Source organism: Canis lupus, chromosome 3 (assembly GCF_048164855.1).
Source record: "Canis lupus baileyi chromosome 3, mCanLup2.hap1, whole genome shotgun sequence".
NCBI classification, from domain to species: Eukaryota; Metazoa; Chordata; class Mammalia; order Carnivora; family Canidae; genus Canis; species Canis lupus.
The window spans coordinates 52,331,305-52,349,318 of record NC_132840.1 but is presented as its reverse complement, the minus strand read 5'-3'; the positions used below and the strand labels follow the sequence as shown (position 1 = coordinate 52,349,318).

The 18,014-nt window shown below is 43.5% G+C and overlaps 1 protein-coding gene across 20 annotated transcripts in view; it reads left to right on the top strand.

The window, feature by feature from the left end:
• The window catches only part of MYOCD (myocardin), a 306,072-nt gene that overhangs the window by 246,210 nt on the left and 41,848 nt on the right, over positions 1-18,014 (top strand). For 13 of the 20 annotated variants that reach the window (XM_072821087.1, XM_072821089.1, XM_072821084.1 and 10 more), the window contains 3 exons: positions 6,501-6,556; positions 7,991-8,066; positions 10,969-11,130. In XM_072821087.1, coding sequence (XP_072677188.1) covers positions 8,051-8,066; positions 10,969-11,130 — 178 coding nt within the window. In that variant the 5' untranslated portion in view covers positions 6,501-6,556; positions 7,991-8,050. Of the gene's footprint in view, positions 1-1,500; positions 1,528-6,500; positions 6,557-7,990; positions 8,067-10,745; positions 11,131-18,014 lie in introns of all 20 variants that reach the window. The other 7 variants (XM_072821086.1, XM_072821091.1, XM_072821085.1 and 4 more) reach the window with 3 other exon arrangements.

The following is an 18,014-nucleotide window of genomic DNA, read 5'->3' as shown; positions in this document are numbered from 1 at the left end:
CACTTCCTTGAGTTCCTCTCAAGCCTTTTGTGGCCAAAAAATTCAGTTGGAATTTAGGGAAGTCAAAAATATACGTATGTGGAAATGCCAAGGAGAACCCAATGGCTTTAACAAGATGGTGTCAGGTTTTCCACCATCATCTATACCTCACCATGACCAAGAGTGAAGAAAAAGTTCCACTGCATTAGCCATGCAGATCTTACTTCACTTGCACATCAAATTGATCATGAAAGTTTCTCTCCCTACTGACTCCAATGAACCGAGCCATGTGTAATTTCAGTTGACTAATGAAACTAGTCCAAGTGGATTGAATTTAACTCCTTCCTTCTTCTTGGGCATGTATCCTGCAGGTTTTGAAGTTCCTGATGAGTAACAAAAAGGCCACAGCAACCAGGCACAAATTCTCTTTCATAATCCCCCTCAATCACTTCTCTTAAGAATTTACTCATTTCTCACTTTTGTCCATTATGGATCTGGGGTTCTCCCCCACCAGGTGCTTTGAATGAATGTAAAGTCATTGTTCCTTGAATTTAGTCAAGAAGGGCAGAGTGCTGAGGCCAGCAGGGAACCCCTAGAACAACTTTCAATAGTGGGGAGAGGTTCTCAGACCAGGAGCTTGGGGCCTAACCAGATTCTAAGATTGCTTTCACATTTATAATACCGTTGTAGAATTTGTAGAATTCACATTGTCAAAATAGCCATGAAATCTCAGTGAAATACCCTCTCGAAATTAGCTCAGAAATATTACTTTAGGAATGTATTACTTGGACTTGTCTCCAAAAATCCCACCTCTGAATCTCTAAATGAAGATTTCAAGTTGCCTCCTTTGCCACCACCAGCCAGTATTCAAAGGGAGCATATCACTGCCCCTCCCTATTGGGGTCAAGGCCACAAAAGACATCTCCATTCTCTGTTTTCTCGTGGCTTGAGGACAGAGCCTCCCCTGTTGACCTGTGGGGCTTGGATCTGTTCACCATTTCTCATGCGGATTTTCTCCACTATAATTCTTTTCCTCGGGCATCATTCTCCTGGGTGGAAACTAAAACACCACCACTTTATTGCAACCACTTGGAAAGGATGATCAGCTCTATGGAGCAGGTGCAACGAATGATCACAGCAATTCAGTAGTGTTTTGACCAACTGCTGTGAGGAGGACCCTGGGGAACACAGAGTGGTCAGGCATGGGTTCTGTTTCATCTGAAACAGATGGTCTGGAAGGGGCCCCAGATCACCCCTGCTCTGTTGTTCCAAATAGTGATGTTGGAACCCAGGGGAGAGAGGAGGGAACAGGTAGCTTATTGTCCTCAAATACGGAGAACAAGACAACTGCAGTAGACTGGAGCCCCAGAGAGCCTGCGGCGTCTCCACAGAAACTTCCAGAAAGCTGCCTCTGGCCAGAACGTAGTGCCGGGCAGCTTGGGTCCTTGATCTGATCAGAGTAAATGAATTGAAAAATACGATGAGCTGTCTATGAACGGTGCCACCTTATTTGTTTTGCAGACTAATCCCAGCCACAGCAAAGCCTTGGTAAATCCCCGAATTCTCTGTGGTCCCTCTCCTGAATAGCAGCAAGAATGACTGGGCACACTCCTGTTCCCACACCACATGCAGCTTCATGATAGTTTTGAGAAGTCGACTCTGCAAAGTCTTTCCTCCTCTTCTCCATGCACCCATCTGACTTGGCTTCTCCCTCCAGCACCCTAGCACACACACTGTTGGCTGTTTGAGCAGCACACGGCGCGAGGGTTTTAATCTGTCTGCCTCCTCCCTTTCTTTTCTTTTCTTAAAAAAGATTTTATTATTAGAGAGAGAGCATAGAGGGAAAGGGAGAGGGCTCCCCGCTGAGCAGGGAGCCTGATGTGGGGCTCAATCCCAGGACCCTGAGATCACTCAAACCAAAGGCAGAGGCTTACCCAACTGAGCCACCCAGGCACCCCCTTCCTTTCTAACATATCAAGTTCCAGGACAGGCAAAGGCACTCTGAATTTCCATGCCGAGCCAATATGGGGGTCTAGAATCCTAAATGTTGTCTTCTCCCTCCTTCTACCTTCTGGTTCCTTCTTCCTTAGAAACTAGTAAGCCAGTGATGACATGCATGCTTTGAACTCTTCTTCCGAGAACTGCCAACGTATCACGTATGTTGCATTAAACTCTCCCAAGTATGCAGCCAGGTCTTAAGTATAACAAAGCTACCTTTTTGGATACCTGGGATTCTTCTTTGGGTGCCAAATAAACAGTTCATTGCCAACCTAAGAAGGAATGTGATTTCCAAAGCGTTCACAGTTACACAGAGCATGTACCTCACCTGCTCAGAAGAGAGCCATTCACAATCTGGTTGGTCTTTAAAAGTGAGGCGAACAGATAGACCAGCATTTTATAGGTGGGAGACTCACATGTGTTTGAGGAGACAAAGAGCCAAGACGGGTGGTTCCCAAATTTTCAGTCACCCAAGATTTCTTTTTAAAGATTTAAAAATATATATATATATATTTTTTTTTTTTTTTTCATTTATGAGTGACACAGAGAGGCAGAGACACAGGCAGAGGGAGAAGCAGGTTCCCTGCAGGGATCTCGATGCGGGACTCGATCCCAGGACCAAAGTCAGACACTCAACCATTGAGCCGCCCAGGCGCCTGAAGACGATTTTAATTATACTCCACACTATGTTTGAAATTGTTTTGTCCTCCCCCCACCCACCCAAAGAAGCCCACATTGATGAATTAAGGATCCATATATCTGTTTTTGATTAATTAATTGGCATTGAAAACTGACCAGCCTGTGCTTTTTGGTGAGAACAGCCATCCCCAAGCACTCCGTTAGGATCCTAGGCAGCAACAATGAAAAGTGACCATTCCCTTAGGCTAATCAGCCTTTCTCCAGGCACACATTCCCTTTTTCATTTGTTCTTTGAAATGCTGAAAATCCTAGAAATTCACTTCTCTTATTTGGAACTCCTGGGTTCCTGAGGACCCTAGAGTGGGACCTAGTGGCCTAGTGAACTCCAGAGCAGCGAGTTGCAAACTGGGGCATCAGGATCAGCAAGGACGGCTGTGTTTCCACCACAGATCCCCAGGGCCCACCCCCCAAGGGTCCCGTGGTAGAGCCTGTGAATTGGCATTTCTGACAAGCTAGCATCCCGAAGATGCCAGTCCAGGAGGTTGAGAACCACTGTCCTGGTTGCCGCCCTGGGACACCAGCCCTATGATTCTGCATCACCCTCCTTATCTGTGATGTCGAGGGAACTGGGTTCTGTCCAACAAGCCTTGGAGGGAGCGACCCCGTGAGAGCTGCTGCCAACAACAGGCTCCCTCCACCCTGCACTGAGGAGTCAGCCTGTCCCCTTCACTGATGTCTCAGTGGCCCTAGGGCCTATATTCTTTTTTTCCCTGGGCTCCCATTGGAGACATGAGGTTAGAGTCCAGAGCTGGAGACCGCAGGAGGCCTGTTCTTTCCTGGGGCTCTTTCCTGAGCTTTAGTAAGCAAATGTTTATACACACAGCTGACCCAAATTAGCTGGAGCTGCGGGACCGAAATAGGAATAGGCCGTAGCTAAACTCTGAGGTGAAAACATGAATTCCCTTGTGAGAAGTGATTAATCTTCCTCCAGGGGGAGCAAGTCAGATGTGTGGCTGACTGAATTTACAACCATGTTTTAATTTGAAATCCCGTTGACTTATTATTTTTTTAAATTAGAAATCCAAATTCCTTTTCAATCTTAAATGTCAGCGTCCCCAAAAACACAAAATTTTGTCATCTGATACTCCCAGGGCTGGTGGCAAGAGGCCCTTTGTGTATTTTCCAAAAAGTCAACTTGGGGGGGTGCATTAATGGCTTTCGCTGGCCCTCAGGGGAGCTGGCTAAAACCCCACATTCTCTGGAGTCATGGAAAAAGCAAATGTCAATCACAGGGCCATGGCAGGATAGTTTTCCGTGGTGTGACCCCAAGCCAATACCCCTTATAACATCCCTAAAGCCCTGAGGAGAACAGCGTGTGGTAAAACACAGTGTGTGGACCTCTTTGGCTTTCTTCCCAAGTCCTTGCCAAATGGACATAGTGTCTCCCACTCTGTCTCTGTGATAGAAGGTTCCAGAACCTTTGTGCTCCTGGCATCAGAGACCTGGACTGCACAAATCATTTCACAAGTTATTAACACCAAGAAGTGATGAATTATGGCTCTCCAAAGCTAAGATACAGGGAATGCATTGTTTCTTAGAACAATTAATAAACTCTGCTAATAGGAATTGAAGAGTCTCAGGGGCAAGAGAACTAGATAAATTCCTCCTAATTCCTAAGCACAATTAAAAAAAAAAAAACAATTGAGTTTGGAATCTAAGTGATACATCAGGAGAGATTCATACTGCTCCCTTAGGGCTGCTGCTTAAGGAAAAGGATGTGTTAATTCTTTTTAACCACTTAAGACAGCCACACAAAGATCATTTCCAGAGTATGTAAGTGATTTGGCCAACACCAATATGTAATCCCGAACTAGATGGCCACCAGACTAAGGGATGGAGGGGAAGACCTATTGGGTCAGATTGTACAGATTGACCAGGGCTCCCCTGGACTTCAAGCAGACTTGTAGGATCTGGTTGCCTTGGGATCAGGAGTTGCTTTCAGAGCTCCATCAGTATAGACTGCAGCTGTGATCAAATACAGGAAAACACAAGCCTCCTTACAAGGAATGGCGACCAGATCCAAATCAGAGAAAATGCACAAGCAATGCAGAAGCATGGCACATTTCTCCATATGATTTCCCAGAGCTACTGAGTGGGGACAAGTGTGTGTGTGTGTGTGTGTGTGTGTGTGTAGGGGGATGTTGTATAGGGGGAACATTGGAAATGGAAGATTTTGCAAAGAACCCCCCATTTTTAAAGACTTTATTTATTTATGGGGGACACACAGAGAGATACAGAGACACAGGCAGAGAGAAGCAGGCCCGATGCAGGACTCGATCCCACGACCCCAGGATCACACCCTGAGCGGAAGGCAGATGCTCAACCACAGAGCCACCCAGGCTCCCCAGAAGCCCCTTTTAGGAGCGAAATCAACAAAGAGAGACATGTTGGATTGATGGGAAATGTAATATTCAAGCTACACATTCCATTATTCTTCCCATAAGAAAGGAAGCCCCTTAATGTCTGCTCAGGGTGAGGAGGCAGGTACTCGCCCAGCATACTTGGCACAAGGCAGCCCGCTGGGACCATCCCAGGGGGGCAAGGAGGCTGAGGAGGAAGGAGCGTGCCTTAGAGGATGATAAGGTGGTCGACCAACTGCCAGGACTACAATGCCATTTGTTGGATGTCTAACAAGCCCTCCTGAAAATCTGTGCTCGAATTTAGAATTTACCATAAAGACGGAACGAGACTCACACATTCACATACACATATACACACACCTCCAAGGGCCCATCTGGTCAGAAACCCAATTTTTAAGCTGGCCAAACCTTGGAAGAATATCTCATTGCCTGCCACTTAAGAGTGGACAACTCCTGGAGTGACACTTGGACCCCAGATCATGTTGGTCATGGGCTTGCCCAGGCTTAGAAAGGCATTCAGTGCAGGTCTGTGCCCTCTGACCGACCTCATCGCTTAGGATGCGAAGTGATTGTAGCTCCTGACTGATGGTTTCAGGGGGGCTCAGGAAAGCTCATAAGAGATGCAGAATGTTGCCCAGCACCGTTCTGCTGCTTTGCTGAGTCAAAGGTTTCCCCACTGGAGAGTAGGAGGAAGAGAGAAGGATGGAGGAGGCCCTAGGTCCTGGCGGTTCAGGCTGCGTGTGCTTTGGCTGACCAATGCCTGTGTCTCCCGGGTGTTGATGTTTTGAACATCACACCGGAAGAAGCAAAGTTGTCAAAGGACCTAGGCCCTGAGCCCAAACTGTGACCCTGGGCAAGTTCAGCCAATTGCTGTGGACTCAGTTTCCCCAGGGCGGGAGCTCATTTCACCATCTCCAGGGCCCCTTCTGGCCCTCGAAGTCTGGTTCTGTCTTCTCACCCCAGCACCCTCAGTTTGCGCCTTCCTGTCCAAGCAGTCACGGACCTCATCCAAAGCTCGAGTCCCTTCCCTGCAGTTGGGACGCATCCCCCATGGTCTGCAGCGTCCTCCCGGATTTCTGCACCCAGGGGCAGAGCAAAGTGGAAGAGGGCGTTAGCTACCCCATCCGCCCCTGTCCCTCACTCTGGGTCAGCATCCGGTCTGCCACGGGTCCCCGTGCCTTCTCAGGATCTCGGAATGCCCTGTCTCCACCACCTCTCCCCCTGTCGCACGTCTGCCTCTGCTTCTCCTCCTGTGCTCACCCTTGATTCCACCTTCCTCTGGACCCTCTGGCTTCAGGGAAGCTGGTGTCCTCCAGGCCTCTCGTCTTCAATTGCTTGTGGCCTAATAAAGGCGCTCACGTCCATCCTGTCTGCGCACCGCTCAGCAAGCGCACCAGCAAATCCCATCTCGCTGCTCGATGCCCTGAGCCTGCCTCTGCTCACCTCCCTGTCTTTTCCTTGCAGCACTGAAAAGTCCAACTGAATTCCATGAGCAAAGAAAACATTTGGATAGTGACAAGGTAATTTTTGTTTTTCAAACTGCCCCCTTTCTTACCTTGGACCCCAGGGTATAGATCTCTGAGTGCTCAGCTTTGGCTAAAGCAGGTGAAATTTCTACCACAAACTTGATACATGCCCCCTTCACCACCACCCCCCGACCCGCCAACCCCACCCACACCATAGGGAATCTTTCTCCTATGAACCAAAAACTTTAGAAAATGCATTTGAACACATTTAGCTTTAAATCTACTTTTTAGCTTTTAAGAAAAACACATCCCCAATCTTTGTGATGTTGGGAAGATCATTGCAAGGGTGCCGCAGAAGTCTGAGAGACTTTGAAAAGCCTTACAGCCCTTTCTTATAATCAGGTTTTTAAAAACCCAATTTAATAGTAAGGTAGGAGTCTGTGAAAGCAGAGCTGATTGGAAGTTACTTAAAGGCAAAAGGCGGGTTTATTTCTCTCTCTCTCTCTCTGTTTGTTTGTTTAGCATTTTAGGTTAGAGGGGGGATTGGCATATACTCTCTACCTTCTTAGCAGATCTCCACAAACTGACTGACCAATAATATCATAAAAACTATTTAGAGGATAAATAAAAACTCATAAAAACTATGAGAAGGAAATGCAAAGGGGATGCCTTTCTCCTGGGATCTCTCTGCCTATGAGATATGGCCTTGCAACTACTTAGCAGGTGGAGAAAGGAGCAGAGCTCGGTACCTCTTCAAAGTTGCCCCTGTGAGGCTGTGGTCCCTGCTGCCTGGATAATAATTGTCTTTCAAGTGAATGGGAGGGATCTCCAGACCCCTCTCAGGGGTCAAATAGGAGATCCAGTATAGTGGGATTAAAAACCCAGACCTGGAAATTGGGGCCCAAGGTCTAGATGTGGCTCTGCTGGAGCCCACATCGTCCCCACAGACAGCTCCACCGTTGAGAGGACAGTGGGATTCGGTCAACAATCTCCCTGTGCCCTTTTTGTTCACAATACTCCTGAATTTACATCTTCATAGGTCCTAAGAGAGAAGGCAGGTGAATATTTGGAAGGGAGCGTACATTGTCATGTTTTACCAGATGGACTTGGGGTACATTTTGTCTCTAACCATAGTCAGTTTCGTGGCTGTTTTAAGAGTCCGTGAACTAGAACAGACTACAACACAAACAGTGTGGCATCATTGGAGGTTTATTAATATTTTACTAACATGCACCTGCCTGGCCTTTTAGGGTGCAGGGGTTCTTACCTCTTTACTGAATGTTTCCATCCCAAAATTACCAGAGAAGCTTTGGTTAAGTGTTCCTGCATCAAAATGTAGGAGGCCGGGGATAACGCGCAGGTCCTATTTGCCAAAAGAAGGACTGTTTTCCCCTTTGAGAGAAACCGAGGCTCTTTTAAAAAGGTAAAATGAGGCAGGTCAACTGTGTGAGGTCACCAGCGGAATATGTCCTGTGTTTGTGCTTGCAGGCTGAAGACGGTCTGAAGCACAAGGTCAGAAACAGGCCCGACCGCGCCGACGTGGTTAATATGCACATACTCCAAGGTGAGTCTGCACCCAGGCATAAGCCAGAAGACTGGGCCACATGCCAGAGTTCTTCCCTCTGTGTGTCCTGTTAAAAAGTGTCCCCTGCCATTCCAGAGTGGTCATTTGAGTTGTTCTAGGGCCTTAGAGACAGTCAAATCAGGAAGATATGAGCTGGGCTCCAGTCTCAGCTGTGCTACTTCCTGAACCTCCCTGAGCACGCCTCTCTCCCTGCCATGTATCAGATGCCTCTGAAGTGTGTCCACCCTTTAGCCAGTAATGAACCTCTAGTATGTTAACTGAAGAAAATATTTTATTTTTTATACAAAAAATATATATACGTATATACAAAAGTGTATATACATACATACAAAAAATGTATATACAGCGGTGTTGATTGAGGAGTTATTTTTGATGTTGAAACATTGAAAACAGTGAAATGTTCAACACTAGAGGATTGGCTGAATTAATTATCCATCATCTGGATGATTGAATACCTTGCAGCCACTACAAATGAGACTTTATTTTTGCTTTATTTTATTTTAAGATTTTATTTATTCATTAGAGACACAGAGAGAGGCAGAAACACAGGCAGAGGGAGAAGCAGGCTCCATGCAGGGAGCCCGATGTGGGACTCGATCCCAGGACTCCAAGATCACACCCTGAGCCAAAGGCAGACACTCAACCACTGAGCCACCCAGGCGTCTCCAAATGAGACTTTAAAACAAAAAAGATATAATGAGAAAAGGCTTGCAAGATGACGTTGAGTGAAAAAAAAAAACAGAAAACAAAGCTATATTCATGGTCTGATTCGGGGATGGACAAACATATACATAAATAGTATTTGTAGTCCAATTCTGTGATTTAAAAAAAAAAAGAAAAGAAAAGAAAAAAATAAACATAGTCCAGGGGTGCCTCAGCAGCCCAGTTGGAGAGTGCGACTCTTGATCTCAGGTTGTGGGTTCGGGCCCCATGTTGGGTATAGAGATTACTTAAAAACAAATCTTGAAACAAATAAATGCATCAATCAATCAATCAAAAACCTAACCCTAACAATAAATATAAATAGTTAAGAAAGACATCCACCTATTAAAAACAGTTGACTCAAAGTGAGGAGTTTCTTGACTCTTTCATGTTTTGTATACTTTTTTAGCATTTTCCATGCTTAGGATGGACAAATATGTAGTAATACCACAATTAAAAATGCATGAAAGGGGCGCCTGGGTGGCTTAGTCACTTAAGCATCTGACTCTTGATCTCCGCTCAGGTCTTGATCTCAGGGTCATGAGTTCGAGCCCCATGTGGGTTCTACACTAAGCATGGCGCCTACTTAAAAAAAAAAAAAAAAAAAAAAAAAAGCATGAGAAATGTTATTTGTTACATCATCACAGTCTTGTATTGAAATAGGCTGTGAACTGCCACAACCCCCAGTTCAGTTGCATGTCTCTGGTGGTTCCCGTGGGATCCTCTCTTCTCCCCAACAGATATTGGGAATTAGCACCGTAGGACACCACAGATCTGTCAGATACTAAATGACCCCTCTTTGCAAAGGTTCATGGTCTAGTTTTGGAAGCAGCAGTATAAGATGGGAGAACATGGCTCTCTGTACTAGAGACAGACAAGCAAAAGGGGCACGTTAAGATAGACTTCGTGCTGGGACCTGAAGAATAGGCTGCTGGGCTGGTAGTGGGGAGAAGATAGGAAGCACACGAGGGTGGGGAAACTAAGCAAAGCTACAAAGGTGAACTTGGTAGGACATGAGAGACAGAAAAGGAAGGACCAGGGCCCCTGGAGTGATTGTTTGGGGATGGAATCTCCGTTCATGGTGCAGCCAGAGTGGCATCATGCAGGGGGTTTTGAGGGAGGAGTATTTTTTGAAGATTAATTCTGTGTTGGTGTGCAGGATGAATCCAAAAGATCCCTGAGGCAGGGGACCCAGCAGAAAGCCCTTGGCATGACCTGAGGGGACGTTAGGGAAAGTTCAAGGGAGAACTGAGATTCGAACCTGTTCTTTGGTTCAGAGTACGCATGTTTTGTCTCAATAAGATCTGACCTGTTGCAACCATACGACATCGCTGGACTGCTCCTGTATGGAGATTTCTAGATCAGCCACCAGACACCAGGTCTGGGTTAGTGGGTTGCTAATAATAGAATGACAGGGCTGGGAGGCTGGTGTGTGAATATCTCCCCTTTTAAACCTACAGCGTTGAGCCTAAAGCTACAAAGTTTTACGAAATCCTAACGGCTCTGATTAGAGCAACAACTGGTTGACTAGACTCTCCTCCAATTTCTTACACAGATTCTGGGAGTAATAGAAAGAGGAATACACGGGTGATTCGGGGCTTGTTAGCAACCTTTATCACCCTCCAAATGATGAGAAACTGCCCTTTGGATGAATTGAATTTTAAATTTCCCCTGTTGAATACGTAATTGTCTCAAAGGGATTTTTTTTTTTCTTTTACAACGGATCTTGACTTTGGCATAATTTAGTGTCACAACGTCACCAAACCTAAACCCCTTAAGAAAGTGATACTGCAAATAATTATAATAATAGATGGATTTGCGGCAGTCCCAGCCCTTGCCAAGCAACCTACAGGCAGGATGTGCATCCAAATGCTGTAGTTTAGGGTCAACAAGCAATGTAGGCCCCATGGACTTCCTGCTCACAGAATTGCCAAAATGCACATTTTTTTTCCCCAGGAATCGGCGCAAAGCACGTTTCTCTAACTCTTCCGTGCGTCTTGATTTGCCTTTATTTGGAAGTGTCTAGTCTTTGCTGCTAATCCATGTGAAATGACCATGATCGCACTGAAAAATCATTAGGGTGCGACACAATGGTTCGCTTACAAAAGCAAAAAACAGCACCGAAGCCAAAAATGATGTCAGAACTCTAGAACCGATTCTTCTTGTTTCGACCTCTTAGCCTCCACTGCAGAGAGGTCCATCCCAACTGCTCAGATGAAGCTGAAAAGAGCCCGACTCGCAGATGATCTTAATGAAAAGATCGCTCTCCGGCCAGGGCCCCTGGAGCTGGTGGAGAAGAATATACTCCCTGTGGATTCTGCTGTGAAGGAGGCCATAAAAGGTAGTTAGAAGCCATGGTAGGCTTCCCTCTGTGCTTTGGGATCTGAGGGCAGCCAAGGCTCTGACAGGCTGAGGGCCCTGGGGGCGGGGCCTCTGGGGGTCCTGGGGGTGGGGCCTCTAACTGCACAGGAGTCCTGGTGGTGGGGTGTCGCTGTCCCAGAGTCTCCATCCCCAGAGGTCCTGGGAGTGAGGGCGACACTCTTCATCCTTTCACCTGTTTGTTTGGGGTTGCAGTGAATTTATAGATTAGTTGATGGGTAATTTATATGTTTAAAATATTTTAATTCTTTGGAGACAGGAATAGAGTTTCTCTTTCCACGTATTCAAATGATCTTTCATGCTTTTTTAAAGTCATGTTAATTATGGTTGACATAGGAAATCTATTAATTTTGCACATTGATTTGTAACTTTGAAGAATTTCTTAATAGGGCCAAGAGTTTCTCAATTTATCTTAGACTGCCTGGGTACATAATCGTATCTCCTACAAATAATGAAAATTTGTCTCCCACCTCATTTTTTTTCTGCCTTGGTGCACTGGCTGATACTTGAAAAGCAACATCAAGGTTTTATTAGTATATGATATAATTAGCATCATCTAAAAAATTATAGTATATTCATAGTATAAATTATATAGAATTTTCATGTTTTGTTTACATTACATATTTGTGAATTATATGAATTTTATATAAAGTGTACAATATACTATATTAGATCAACTTAATATATATTTTATTACATATAAGATATCTATATGTTGTTATGTATCATATAAAATTATAGATATGAATTATATAAAGCACATTATGTTATTTCATATTCTATAATGAAAAATGCAATTTAATAATTATAAATATATTACATAGTAGAAAATCATCATTATTTGTACATTGCCAGTGCTTCAATCAGTATTATATTATTTTATATATGTTATGTTTTGTTTTGTTGATAACAATTTTTTTGTTTCTATCATAAATGGTGATTTCTTTATTCACGTACCTCTGTATATGATGTTAGCTTTTAGGTATGCTAAGGAAGCATTTCTTTTTTTTTTTTTTAATTTTTTTTTTCATTTATTTATGATAGTCACAGAGAGAGAGAGAGAGAGGCAGAGACACAGGCAGAGGGAGAAGCAGGCTCCATGCACCGGGAGCCTGACGTGGGATTCGATCCTGGGTCTCCAGGATCGCGCCCTGGGCCAAAGGCAGGTGCCAAACCGCTGAGCCACCCAGGGATCCCAGGAAGCATTTCTCTATCCTATCCTATTAAGACTAGGGTATAAGACAGATGCTGAATTCTTAAATAATTTCAACATGCACAGAAAGATGATCACATGGCTTTTCTTTTTGACCTAGGAATATGCATTGCCCTCTTTCCTAATCACCTTGCATTTCTGGAAAAATCCTATGTAGAATGTTTTTTCTAGAAATATCTGATATTTTATTTGAGATTTGCATCTATTTTATTAGGGTAAGAGTTGCTGCTAAACAAACCACAACATTTCAGCAGTTTAACAATAGAAGTTTATATCTTGTTCATAAACAGTCCAGGGAGGATTTTCCATAATGGCAGATCTTTCAGGCACCCAGGCCCCTTCAGCCTGGCTGTTCCACTGTTCCCTAGAGCAGGACAGCAAACTTTTTCTTAAAGGGCTGGACAGTAAGGAAGCGATTTAAGCTGTCACAACTACTCAGCTCTGCTGCTGCAGTGCAAAGAGTCCTAAGCAATAAGTCAACAAGTTGGCATGGGTGTGTTCCAATAAAACTTTATTTACAAAAGCAGGCCCACGGGCCATAATTTGTCAACCTGTACCCGACAGCCCTCACATCCTCTGTACCTAGCCAGTGAGAGGAAAAAAGGAATGGAAACACCCACTCACCTATTTTAAAGGCCTCTACCTAGAAATAAGCACATCACTTCTGCTCCTATTCCACTGCGAAAATAGTGGGTAGGGCTGGGGAACCTTTTGTTTTCTGGCTGAACAGTGATTTTCTGGCAATGTCTCTCTACCATGAAAGGTGGAACATAAATTTTGATGGATAGCTAGTCTTCTCTGCTACAGTGTTCACAAAAAATAACCGTCTTTGTTGTTGTTTTATGCTTGTCAGGTTTAAAGTGTCAAGATTATACATGCTTCACAAATAAGTTATAATTATCTTTCCATATTTTTCCATGTTTGGAAAATGTTTAAATATGACCCCAATGATCAGCTGTTTGAAAAGATTGCCTATTAAATTTGCGGAGGCTCTGGTACTTCCCTTAGCAGTAGTCCTGTGATAGCTGTCCTTTAGTTTTGTCCATAGTTACTCATGTATTCAAATTTTCTCCTTAAGAAGACTTGTACAACTGCAGAAGGGGGAGAAACAGAAGGGGAAGGGGCAGAGGGAGAGGGAGAGAGAGAATCCTAAGTGGGCTTCATACCCAATGAGGAGCCCAATGAGGGGCTCAATCTCATCATCCCAGGACCATGACCTAAGCCGAAATCAAAGAGTCAGATTCTCAGTCGACTGAACCACCCAGGTGCCCTTAAAATTTGCATTTTTCAAAAAATTCTCATTATTCCACTGACTTACAAAGTTATCAGCCTAAAGTTGTATAAAGTCTTGGCTTAGAATTGTTCTAAGCTGCTCTCAACCAGGGGTTCTGTTGTATTTTTCAATGCAGTGTTGTTAAATCGTTTATTTACTCCCTTCTTCCCTCCTTCATCGCACTTGCTAAAAGTCTTTCTATTTAGTCGGTTATTATCACAAGGAAGCAGTTTGTGAATTTGTTTTGTGGGTTTTGGTTTCTGGTCTCTTACTTGGATTCATTTAATTTTGCTTTGCATCAAGGTCATCAAGAAGGAGAACCTCCATGAGGAGAGCTGAGGGTCAAGACTATTCATCAGTTTTGGGTGCAGTAGGGACAGGTGGAGGCAGAGGGAATGTTAAACAACATGCCTCTATTTAGGTGAGGAGTCAGAGAGCATGAGCAGGAGTATGGTCAGCAGAAATGGATAAACATGAGGGCTAGCAAAAAATATATATATATCAATTGAGACAAAGGGAAGGCAAGAGATAACACTTAGGTTTCTCTTTAAGGTAACTGGGTAAATGGCAGCCATTTATCAAGATGGAGCCCATGAGTAGAAGAGCAGATTTGGGGTGAGATGATGGATTCTTGTTTCACCTGTGGAATTTGAGGGGCCCACAGAAAACCCAAGGGCAAGGGACTAAGTAATGTGCTCTATTGAACTAGAATGCAGGAGAATATTGACCTAGAATTACAGATTTGGGAGACTTGAGTATATAAATTAATGGACTAGATAAGGTTGGCTTTTCATGCATCTATTTCTTCACTTTCTATCTATGGAGTATGTTCTATGTCAGACATGATTCTAAATGCTTGAGGTATGTTAGTGAATAGAACATTTCTGCTTCAACAGAGCTTCTAGTGCAGTCGGGAGAGGTGGGTAGTATACAAACAGGTAATGAATAATTATATATCATAATTAAAGGGTATAAATGATGTAAAAGTGAAGGTAGTATAGGGTTGAAGGAATCAAGGGTGCCCGCTAGAGGGTAGTTGGGAGGAATGGAGAATGTATAAAAGGGGAAGAGGTCTAGGAGGCTCCCAGGCAGTGATCTTTAAGACAGAGGTAGGGAGGCTATGAAAATGAAGGGGACAAATGGCCACAGAAAGAGATGGAGCATATGGTTGACCAAACCAAGGAAAATCCAGCACCAGTAATGGAGACTGATCCCAGCATTAGCCTTGTAGCAATAATCTTTCGATGTGCTTAAGAGTTTTGATGGCATCATACGAAATGTCATAAAGACCTAAGAGTTACTCAAAGACCAGCTGTAGATCTAGCACTTGGAGTGGCCCATCTAGTGGTGGTGATCACCCAGCCCCCTCTTCTGCCCATCACTTCTTGTGATCAGATCATCTCCCCATGGTGAAATGGTGACTTGGCGATGGTTCATTGTGGGTTGTTTTCTGGTGTCTGTGTATTTCTCCCAGTCTCCAGTGGTTTTCCAGATGTACTTAGATTCTCCAGCACTGTCTACAGCTGGGTTTCTATGTTTCCACCAAGCTCTGGGTGGAACACTTGGTCATTGTCTTCCTCCCGGTTTTAGTAAAGACCAAGTACTCTCTAACCCCCGACTAATCTAGAACTTCTCCCAACACAGAAAAATATTTTTTTTTAATTTTTAAAAAATTTTTACTTTTTAATTTTGAGTCTAGCAGAGTTAATATACAGTATTATGTTAGTTTCAAGTGTGCAATATAGTGATTTAACAATTTGTACATGACTCAGTGCTCATCATAAGTGTACCCCTAATCTTCTTCATCTATTTCACTCATTTCCCACCCACCTCCCCTCTGGTAACCATCAGTTTATTCTCAATAGTAAAAGTCTGTTTCTTGGTTTGTCTCTTTTTTTCCCCTTAATTTATTTATTTCTTAAATTCTACATATGAGTGAAGCCATATGGTATTTATCTTGTTCTGACTTATTTCACTTAGTATTATACCCTCTGGATCCATCCATGTTGTTGCAAGTGGCAAGATTCCATTCTTTCTATGGCTAAGTAATATTCCATTGTTTATACACTACATCTTTATGCATTCATCTATTGATGGACACTTGGATTGCTTCCGAAATTTGCCTATTGTAAATACTACTGCTATGAACATAGGGGTGCATATATCTTCGTGAGTTAATGTTTTCATATTCTTTGGGTAAATACTCAGTAGCGGAATTACTGGATCATATGGTAATTCTGTTTTAAGTTTTTGAGGACCCTCCATACTGTTTTCCACAGTGGCTGCACCAGTTCGCATTCCCACCAATAGCGCATGAGGATTCCCCTTTCTCTGCATCCTTACCAACACCTGTTGTTTCTTGTGTTGTTGATTTTAGCCATTCTGACAGGTGTGAGGTGGTATCTTACTGCGGTTTTGATTTGTATTTCCCTGATGATGAGTAACATTGAGCATCTTTTCATGTGTCTCTTGGCTATCTAGATGTCTTCTTTGGAGAAATGTTTATCATGTCTTCTGCCATTTTTTATTAGATTATTTGGTTGGTTGTTGAGTTATATAAGTTATTTATATATTTTGGATACTAACCTTTATCAGATATGTCATTTGCAAATGTCTCCTCTCATTCAATAGGTTATCTTTTACTTTTGTTGATTGTTTCTTACATTTTATTTTGATAAAATCCCAATAGTTTATTTTTGTCTAGTTATGTCTCAGGAGAGACATAACTAGAAAAATGTTGTAATGGCCAATGTCAGAGAAATTACTGGTTGAGCTCTCTTCTGGGACTTTTGATTTCAGATTTCTCATTTAGGTCCTTTAATCCATTTTGAGTTCATTTTTGTGTATGGTGTTAGAAAGTGGTCCAGTTTCATTCCTTTGCATGTAGCTGTCCAATTGTCCCAATTCCATTTGTTGTAGAGACCATCTGTTTCCCATTGCATATTCTTGCCTCCTTTGTTGAAGATCAATGAACCATATAAGTGTGGGTTTATTTCTGCGATTTCTATTCAGCTCCATTGATCTATGTGTCTATTTTGTATCAGTACCATACTGTATCAGTACCATTTTGATTACCTCATCTTTGTAGTATATCTTGAAATTGGAGATTGTGATACCTCTAGTTTTGTCTTCTTTTTCAAGATTGCTTTGACTTTCTGATTTGACTTCCACAGGAGGAAGCTTAGGCCTCCTCATGGCCACATTTCAGAGGAGTATGCACCTGATTCCCTGTTTCCTCTTCCTAGAAAGTCACTAAAGGGGTCTGAGCACCCACTTCCAACATATGGGGGGAAGGGATTCTCCATACCAACAAGCAATGTGCAGAACACCATCTGGGCATCCTATAATTCAACTCAATTCTGACACTACCTACCTGGTATAGCATCAGATCTCACAGGTAAAGAGTTCAGTCCTGCAAGGTCACCCTCCTCTTCAGACACCAGTCACAAACACTGTCACCTATGCTTCTGATCAACTAACTACAGCTCCGAGTTTCCCACACTGCCCCCCTTGAGTTCAGTTAGTTTGCTAAAGCAGTTCACAGAACTCAGGAAACCCATTTACTTACTGGATTACCAGTTTACTATGAAAGGGTATAGCCCAGTAATAGAAGAGATGCAAAGTCTGAGTCAGGTATAGGGAAAGGGTGAGGGCCTTCCATGCTCTTCAGGTATACCACTCTTCCCAAATCTCCACATGGTCATCAATCCAGAATCTCTCCAAACCCTATCCCTTTGGGCTTTTAATGGAGGTTTCATTACAGTCACAATTGATTAGATCATCGACTACTGGTGACTGAACTCAATCTCCAGCCCCTCTCCTCTCCCTGGGTATCAGGGGTTGGAACTGAAATTTCCAGGCCTTCTGATCACATGGTTGGTTCTCCTAGCCACCAGCCCCCATCCTTAGGTGAGGTCCAGAAACCACCTCATTAACATAACAAATGACACTTTTGTGGCTCTCATCACTTAGAAGATTCCAAGGATTTTTCAGAGCTCTGTGCCAGAAAGGGGGTCGAAGTCCAAGTATACATTTCTTACTATAAATCACCATATCACAAATGCAAACAGGCAGAGTCTCTCAGGACAGAACCCTGAAACAAAACACCAAATATGATGTTACAGGGGAGTGAGGATTTATGAGAACAGAAATTATATACTGGAGTTTAGCATGGCCTCCTTGAGCTGATTAGTGGGTCATTATTACTTAAAGATCCTTCATTTTGAGACCCCTGGGAGCCTACTCCTAGATTGTTAATTCTCTATCTGGCCATCTGAGTCTTTACTTGACAGGAGAAACATCCCTCAGCTTCCAAGGAAGCTGCTTCTTGTCCAGAGGCCTGGCTTCTGCTTAAGTGAAA